General features: G+C 35.1%; 1 protein-coding gene across 3 annotated transcripts; it reads left to right on the plus strand.

The window, feature by feature from the left end:
- Window positions 1-329: 329 nt before the first annotated feature.
- Window positions 330-6,374, plus strand: LOC124409515. 3 transcript variants are annotated; one of them, XM_046887180.1, is made up of 11 exons: window positions 330-557; window positions 1,035-1,097; window positions 1,785-1,913; window positions 2,004-2,138; window positions 2,211-2,368; window positions 3,598-3,663; window positions 4,077-4,227; window positions 4,293-4,493; window positions 4,566-5,205; window positions 5,335-5,611; window positions 5,690-6,374. In XM_046887180.1, the coding sequence occupies exons 1-11, from the start codon at window positions 483-485 to the stop codon at window positions 5,823-5,825; spliced, it is 2,031 nt and encodes a 676-aa protein (XP_046743136.1). In that variant the 5' UTR covers window positions 330-482; the 3' UTR covers window positions 5,826-6,374. The 3 variants fall into 3 exon arrangements, with proteins under 3 accessions (XP_046743136.1, XP_046743138.1, XP_046743137.1); XM_046887181.1 differs by lacking the exon at window positions 330-557 and adding an exon at window positions 829-956; XM_046887182.1 differs by lacking the exon at window positions 3,598-3,663.
- Window positions 6,375-9,835: the final 3,461 nt, after the last annotated feature.

A 9,835-nucleotide genomic window follows, 5' to 3' on the forward strand; every position in this document is an offset into this window, starting at 1 on the left:
ACCGTTGACTGAAGAATATTTTGCGCATCTTTTGATTTCGTCGAATATTTCAAAAGTGCAAAAAATTTCTACTTCCAGTACGAACGATGCGCGGCTAGAATAGCGTAATTCCAGCCGGTAAAGAAGGCGGGGATGAGAGAGGAGGAGGAGGGGTGTCAGCAATCAGCCGTAATAGTGAAGCTAATGCGTCGGAAATAGGGAGAAGCGTTTACTTTTCCCGTTCCAGCTGGTTTAATCCTATTTACGAAAAAATGGCTACTTTGAACCAAATGATGGGGAAGGACTGTTGAATTTTAACTGAAAATCTGACGTTTACGGAGACGATCTGTCATATCGTTTCGTCTGTTTCCTGAACAGCCTCGAGATTCAATATGGCTGCCGTTGATGTAGCAGACGATGCAGCGGGTGACATGTAAATTTTGTAAATAAAAGAGTGAAAAAAGGCTTTATTTAATTGTAACAATAGTGTATTGTAAATAATAATGAGCGAACGGGAGCAGAAGGATCGAGATAATGATTCGGACCGAATCGACGATGCGGTGGATCCAAGAGTTCAGGTAATGCAAAACCTCCCTATTTTCGCCCTGCTTCACTTTGCGGTATTGACATTTGCTTCAAGTATCGCATTTTCATCACACACTGAACTTTACCTCGTTAATTCATTATCACCGCTAAAACTCAGCGATGATTTTTTGTCCATTTCTAAGAACGAAGTCTCGGTATTATGCACCGGAATAATATGTAATTATGATTTTTTTCTGATCAGTTCCAACAATTTCAAAGCATTACAGCACAGTTGCGAAGAAGTGGTATTCTATTTACAATTATGAGCTAATCCGTGAAAGTAACTATGGATAAAAGACTGACAAGCAAGGTCACCAGTTTAAACAAGATAATTAATGGTCGAGCAAATTGGTACGATTCTACAAGGAGAACGTTTCAAAGTGGAAGAATTGGCCAGGCCACAATTTACCCTGCTTTAAGTACATCCTAGCAGATCCTGAAGTTGAAATATTTTTTTACTTCTATTTCAGATCGAATTGGAGCGTCTCAATACAGCCACAGATGATATAAATAAACTGGAAGTCGACTTGGATGTGAGTAGGACAGTGCAACCTGTACCTTTGCTCGTTTAAAGGAGAAAACATAAAATGAGCAAATTTCACTGGCTATCAGTTGATTTTTTTTTCTACCTCATTTTATACAATAGCCAGACTCAAACATACCTGAGAATTGATGCATGAAAGAATTGAGAGGTAGAGAGAGAACCTAATGCGTAGAATGATATTGATACACATAATAGTAACAGGGGACACATGACACAAGTTGGGAACTGCTTGCGACTAGATTTCATTGAGCCAATTAACTCTGATCATGAGCCACAGACAAATGGATAATGGGGTGTGTGTGACTCAATCACTGTCGTTGTATTCGAGATAGAAATAGACCAGGAGACGTTTTACATTAAAAGTCTACACGTTGCACAAATGTTTTATCATTGTCGCGCTTACAACACAACCACTTATTGTTAAATACCGATACAGTTGCGGTCGTTATTTTCAAAACTCTCACCATTAAGAGCTATTTTCAAACCATAATAGAATCCTCTCGATATAAACTATTAATATATCTGGCAGAGCAAGAAAATCTTCCACCTGTTTCAACTTTAAAAAAGTAGTTTTCCCAAAAATCGTTTTAATCATTCTATTTAATTTATTCGAATATTTACATATAGAGAGGTATACCTATATCGTTATTTAAAATTTTTATTCACGCTTCGCCAGGAAGCCAGAGCAACTTTTAGGCAGCTACTGTGCGAATCTACAGTGAAGATTGACACACTTGCTAAAAAACTCGGCGCTTGTATTGAAAAGTCAAGGCCCTACTATGATTCAAGATTCAAAGCAAAAGAGGTACAAAACATTTATTTTCACTTACCCGTTTGGATCGTCCACCGTTTTTCATTCCTCAGCGATCTTCCTTCATTCCATTGCTATCCTTAGGCTCTACAGGAAACGCAAAAGGCGGCGATCAGGTTCGAAAGAGCCAACAGTCAGCATGCGGCCGCCAAAGAAATGGTTTACCTTGCTGAAGAAGGGCTGAGAACAGAAGGCAGATGCTTTGATCATGCCTGGCAGGTACAGTTATTTTAACCGCCTCTTCTTAATCCTTAGGAATATTTTAACGCAAATTATTTATTGCTGTCGTAGGAAATGCTGAACCACGCGACTTCCAGAGTGAACGAATCGGAACACGAAAGAGCATTGTCAGAGGTTGAGCACAGACAAACAACAGCCGCGTATCACAGAGCAGAGCACAATGTTCAGAGGCTTCAGAGGGAATTAAAACGTGCCATAGCTAAGTCGAGGTATAAGATGATCCCTCTTGACAGTATTTTCAACATTTGATACCGTCAAGAGGATTGCTTGGTTTATAAAATACAAATTTTTCAATAATTTTTTTATACTGTTGGTAGTTTGACGTCGCATGATTTATATGTTATATTATACACCATTCAAGTGTTTTTTACATGGACTTGCTCGAAGTATTAAGTTCAGATAGTGAGACTGAAGATTATAGATCAAAGTCTTATAATATATTTTCTGTCTTCGATTTATTACAATCTCTCCTATTTTCAAGATTAATTTACAATCTTTATAAACATAATCGGTCAATTTTTAATTTACCATTATTTTGAATCGATTATAATGTACTTTTTCCATGCATGCTTATTTACAAAGGCCATTATTCAAATACTGCAACTTTTTATCTTTATATTTTTTTAATCTTGCAATTCCTTTGGGATACAGAAAATACTCTTGGTTGGTTATCGTTCTTCAAAGATACCCAATTAATACTTGGAAAGCTTTAAGCTACAGATGAATAGCAAATTGTTCGGACCTGTTTGAATGCGAAAAAAGTAATTTTTCTGTTTTTCCTCGCAGAGATGAAATACATACACAAAACTAATTATACTTGGTGGTAGAATACTTTCTTTCTACTTTTATATATTTCGGGCGTTCTCCACCATCTCAGCCACTTTTTTTTGTATCCACTCGGATCTGTTCCATAATTGATTATATAGTAGTACTACTTAAAGGTATTCTCTGTGAATTTTTTCAGATTTTTTTAATTACAAACCTGTATATCATGGAAGATTGAAGTCAGGCAAATAAAATTTTAATATAAAAGTTTTTTTTTTTTTTTTTTTTTTTGCGGAAAATATCCTTTTCGATGCGATCAATAATATACCATATATTGCATTAAATATTTCGTGGAAAAACATAACTTTTTTACTTTAATATTTTTTCTGCCCGACTTCAATCTTTCATGATATACGGGTTTAAAAAAAATTCATTTCCGGAACGAGAAAATTAGAAAAAATTCACAGAGCCTACCTTTAAGTAGTACTACTATATAACCATTCATGGAACAGATCCGATAGAATAAAAAAAAAGTGGCTCAGTTGGTGAAGAATGCCTCATTTATATGTAATGTTTTTTTTTTCATTGATACTTTGTGTCGACCCTAATTATAATTTTTTCTACATTTTTTTAGTAGAACTAGAGTATTTACTGGTTATGTTAATGTTGGCAGTATGGGTGCACGCCGCAGCTTACTTCTGATAAACAGTATCGCCTACAGGCACAACTTGCTCATGTTGTAAGTAGGATAGAGTTAATTCTATTTTTTTTTCCTCCCAATAAGATTAAAAAATAAAAAACCAAAGATTTATTTTGCTAGACGCAAAAATTTTCATTCGCATATTATTCAGAAATCCTATTATTTCTTTCTTTCTCTCACTTACTTGTTTACTTACTCGCCCCTGGCTTGTGCAATAAATATATTGTTTCACATGTTATTAGTTGAAATGAATATGTATAAAATGTCCACGCTACCGGAACCTGATCTAAAATCATTGTACTTACAGAAGAAGCGAGGGGTTTGTTGTAGCGATTAGTACATTCTCATTTAATCTATACCCATGAATTAATATCGTAATGACAAAGATAATGAAAAAAGTAATGAACTGACTAAAATCAAACGAAATAATCGTCAATCAATAATTTGCGCAGGCCCTATTACGAGATGAAGGCTCACTTCAACCAAGTGCTGGACGAACAAAAATTGCGAGTCGGAGTTCTGGAGAGATCAGTAGCTGATGCCAAAATGACATATGCCGAAGCGCTGCGGAATTTGGAACGAATTAGCGATGAAATTCACAGGGTATGTCTAGAAATGGTTATGATTAATAAAATCGAATTTAATTTTTCCTCATCCACTAATTGCAGACACGAAAATACAACGGGTCCGATTATCTTGGAAACCGAACTGGAGACTCGTCCCATTATTCCTCGAACCAAACGAATACTGCCACACCAACAGATTCGAGCATAACCGGATCACCGGATAGCACGGATTACACAAGCGACGAGTATTTGAGATTGCCAGAAAAAATGGGACCACATCCTCCCTGCCTGCTGCCGACAAGGGTGAGTATCAATGGGTGCAAGTATCGCACAAGAGTGGAAGAGAAAAATTGATATGATTCGGTTTTTCAACAGGCCGATAACGACCCCAATTCCGAATACCTAGGCCTAAGTAATTTGAATCTATCGTCGACGGAGCCTAGGAAATATATAAAACGAGATAGGCCCAGAAGTATCGCGGTAATGGACGTGAAACATATCAATGCAATGCCAAACAAGTCGAGCACGTCAACGCCGCAGCTGTCAAACCTGTCGTCGAGTTCGGGAAGGGAAAAAAAGCTGAGAATAATGTCGCCCCAGGATTCAGAGAAGAAAAAGAAGACCAATGGGGTTTTACAAAACGGCGATGAGTGGACAGAAATTAGCCTGAACAATTCGCCTGAAGAAAATTGTTACAACAACGAAACTTACTCGGACGAGGATGACCCCATACCCTACAAACCGCTGCCAACTGACTTTAGCCCTGAGGCTGCAAATTCAACGATCGCAGACAGCGTAATTCAACCAGTTAAAGAAGAACAGATTCGCAAGAAATTAGTTACACAACAATCCTTACCTGCCATATCCAGAGTCCACGACGTCACGATCAACGAGGATAAGAAATCAGAGGTCACGAGGAGCCCATCGATGAAAAGTCGAACCAAACTCGACTCCAGCTTGGCAAACTGGATTTCTAGGAGTTCGGCCGCCGGAGATGCAAGCAGCAGCAGTTCCAGTGAGTAATGACGTGCTAAAAAACTAGAATTTCATGTAAAATCCACTTTGAATTAATTGATCGATCATGTTTCAATCACAGCAATGCTTACGATCAATCGGTGTTTTCTTTTCCTTTCTATATTTACAGCTAGTTCAAGCCGTCGTCAGTCTTTGGACATCTTGTGGAGCGGTGGAACGGGTGAGCGTGTCAAAGAATTGCTGAATCAAGGAATGATGATGCTCAATATATCCAGCCTGACTGAACGACGATCAAGCGAACCCAGGGCGACTGAAAAGGACAAGGAGAAGGCGGACAAGGCTGAGAAGGCCGAGGCTAAGGGAAAGAAGGTGCCGAGTCCGCTTGAGAAAAGCATGAGTTACCTTAATCCTGAGGAGGAGACGTCCGATAGCGAAAGTTTGGCCAGGTTTGTTTATCTAGAATATACATAAGCGCGGTATGAAATTTCTAAAATGTAATGTCTTCATTGCTTTACCTTATCTAGCGTTGAAATGCTGACCGAAGACCAGATATCTTCGCTCATGATGGAACAAGATATGAACATAGTTTGTCAGGAGATTCTTGGCACTCCGTTGGTCGAAGTTTGCCCATTGCTCCAACAGCTTCAGGAGCAGCAATAACTCTCATTAGGTGAAATTGGTGCAACTAGCAAATTGCCCCCTGAAAAGAAACTAATTGTTAATAACGATGATTTATTGATCAGAAGAGAAAATAGAATTCAATTTCGGGGCCTCATTTAAACTTCTCCTAAAATTCCATTACTTTAATTTATCCTCTACTATCGTACCTTGTTAACTTATTACCATTATTACTACTATTATTATTATAGGGTGTGCATAATAATTTATATCACAGGAATCATTTCGTAATCTTTTTTTTAACACCGCAGTGATGTGTTTCAAAGGATTTTCAGTGCTGGTCACTTTTCTTTGTAGAGTTCAATTCCGTTTATGAGTTACATAAATCATTGATTGTTGTTTAACCCATTTATACAAAGATATAGCTAAAAAATGAATTCTTTACAAACGAAATTGATCAATTTTTAAATAATGATATATTTATGCCATATCAGTGAAAAATCACCCCGGTTTCGACGAGACTTGTTGAAAGATAATATTTTACACTTGACATGTTTACGCGACGTTACTGCATTATTGAAAAGGAGCAGATTAATAAAATGGCATATTTTACTATAATGTGATTGTGAACTGCTTGAACACAATGAATTCAAAGTGTGTTCAAAACCACACAGTTTCTTGTAACTTATGCCTATTGCTAGATTAATTAATTAGCCAAGAAAAAAACAACAAAAGAAGTGAATAAGTAAAAATAATAAGTACTAACTCGTATCGGTTGTCTTTTGACAATTAAGGACCCCGCAGAATCCGTATGAAAATTGGTTCCCGGTCGAATTGACTGGATTTTCAGTATGTCATAGTACTTATCCTCCCGATCAAAAGTTTTCATGGACACAAGTCCCAAAAGTCAGTAGTTCCCGAGGTGTACAGATTTTTTGATATCTACGTATTTCGTGATCTTCATGAATTATAAAACTTCGAGGGAACTTGAAGTCAACCAAATGACTCAAAAAACTGCACGGTTGATTCTAAAGGATAGGCAGGAGACTGCGATTGATTCCATTCATGAACTCGCTGGTTTGCTGGAAAGAGAAGCAACGTCAGATTTTGCATGAAGAACGAGACCCTCCGACGCTAGCAATAATCGACTTGTCCTATTTTTGATGCATGTGCGGAGTCTGCGAATTGGCTGTGCAATTCTTAAGCTATATGTTTAATTGCAAATCCCAGTTGAGACTTTGTAATTCTTAAAAATCGCGTAATCCATTGATATAAAAAAATTGACGCACTTGTTACAAAGCCTATATCTCTGGAACTTCTGATTTTTGGGACTTGCGTCAAGGAGAACTTTTGATCGGGAGGATATGTACTACAAAATACTAAAAATCCAGCCAATTTCCATACGGATTCTACCAGGTCCTTTATGGTATGTTTATAGAGAGTATATATCGTTGATAAAAAGCAATATGATAATTATAGTCAATGCTAGGTGATCAAATTATGCATTCCTCCGTATTTAGAGGTATATGCCACAAATGTATAAAATATCCAAGTATAAAGAATAAATCCCATTTAATTATTAGTCGAAATTGTAAAATTAGGAGATAACTAATATATTGAAAGAAAAAAATAAAATAATTACGTTATAGATATGAATACATTTATAAATTATTTAATATTTGTTTAAGAATTATTATTATGTTCCTCGCACTTCTGTATGCATCACAAGACAACTTAAATACAAAGGCACATGCACCAGAAATTATAAAAACCTATCAAATGAATTATGCACGTACATACTTCCAGTAATTATTACAAACTACTCAGAAATGAGTGACTTCCAGAAGAAATAGAACTAAACAAGTTATCGAATCGTGGAAACAAAAGCAGAGCATAATGACACTGACCAAATGATTTTCGAATACATAAATATGCATCTTGCGATGTAAACCAAATTTGATGATGAAACATTTCAACAACATAATACTGTGTCAGGCATTTAAAACACACGAACATACGTTGCAGAAGTCTTCCGGAATTCGCACACGTCTTTGAATACTAAGTCAAAAAAATATAAATTTTCCACTGAATAAAAAGATAATCTTCAAAATTTTCAATCGAAGAAAATTCAACCTTGCTATTAATTTGCTCTTTCCATTATTGCGTCCATATGATAACGGCACTAAATAAACTTCGCCTCTAATAGTAGACTGATAATTTTTAGCGCTACGTTATATACGAATTTAGTCCGATGCTCTAGCATCTAGATTTTACACGGCAGATATACGGGAATATCTCGAGTGGAAAAAAAAGAAAAATGCAAAGGAATGATTCAATTCCATTTTTTGTAATAGTTTCCTCTAGTTGTTAGAATCTGAAATTTGATATAATATATTCTCTTCTGTAACTGTTTCATTGACTTCATGTAAATCGTTCGGTGGAGAAAAAAATTCAGCTGGCTTTACTGTGCAAGTACTTATTGTGAAATTAGAAAAATTTGTAGGTCATAGAAAAAAAAACAAAAAAAAAATACCGAAGATACAAACAGTTCAGTATCCGCTTACGACATAAATGATATTGCGAGTGAAATCGCTGCTTGATGCCACTCAGCGTGTAACAATAATTTGTCGCTAGGCAATAATATTACTAAAAAAAAATTCACGCAACCATAAATTAGTCTATTATGTATAACAAATTGTAACTATGTATATACGTATATGATATTTATTATCAATACAAAACCCCCCACTAAAAAGTTAAAAATATATTACTGTCATATTTAAAGTACAAATAAAAAAAGAAAAAAAGGGCTAAGAAAAAACGGAAATCATTTCGCTTGCTTTTTCACCCTATCCTCTTTTTCTAGTCCAACATTAAATACTTACATACATATATTTAGTACGATTTTGAAATTATATTGTGGGAAATCAAGATTATACTTACTTACCTAATGTTAAATTGCATTACTATAATTTATTATCTCAAGTCGGCAAATACAATATAACAATATATAGTAATATTATAATTATACATTTTGTCAAATTATTAGCGTGGAAAAGTCCTTTCATGAATTACAAACTATTATGCATTACAATAATAATCTTGCTGTATATATGTATGCATGCATGTATGATATAATGCCGCTTCGTTTACAAAGAATCATTACATAACGTCTATTGTGCTAATACATTCTGTGTATAATTTGTAGACTAACTACTTTAATATTATGTTCCTGCAAATTATTTCTATCAAATTTCATTGAATGCCTTTAGCTACTATAAATAACTCAGCGACATTGAGACTTACATCGGACTAACGGCTTGCATATTACATCAAGTATGTAAAAAATATGTGTAATAGCGTTGTGGGAAATCACGATTTAAACAAAGTTCGTTTCTTACCTTAAATTATTTTGTTACATTACATATTGAGCAAAAAAATAACGTACAAATTTGTCAAGATTCAGTGTAAATAATGAAATAAAGAATGTCACAGGAGTAGTCATGAATTTTGGCAATTTTCAATTAGAAGAAATGAGATATTATAATATTCGCGTGATTTCCTTCATCAAAATAATGTCGCTGAGTACTCATGATTAGAGTTGAAACGTTTGAAGCGATGATATCACCATTGTTGTTTACTGAACCGAAGGTACTTTTTTTTTCAAACGTGTATTTCTTTATTCAATATTACTTCTGTATGTATACGAAATAATAAAATACAATGCACGAAAGTGTAGAGTCGAGTTGATTGTATACATATACCGCATGTCAGAGTCAAAAATGAAAAGAAACTACATGTACTAAAAATTTTATTTGATATTAAACAATCTAGTATTTAGATTTTGGCAATTTGCATTATGAATAATGGAAAATATTAATATTTCATATCTTCCACATATGCAATATACAGAAATTAGAGTAAATCATAGAGTTATCGTCGTGCGAAGAAAAACGTATTTCTCCCTTCATTCCAAAATACGAAGAATTTTTTTCTTTTTTATTTTAAGGCGAAATAAATGAATAGCTGGGGCAAATAAAAACATGCGAAGT

The sequence above is a fragment of the Diprion similis genome, chromosome 8 (assembly GCF_021155765.1).
Source record: "Diprion similis isolate iyDipSimi1 chromosome 8, iyDipSimi1.1, whole genome shotgun sequence".
NCBI classification, from domain to species: Eukaryota; Metazoa; Arthropoda; class Insecta; order Hymenoptera; family Diprionidae; genus Diprion; species Diprion similis.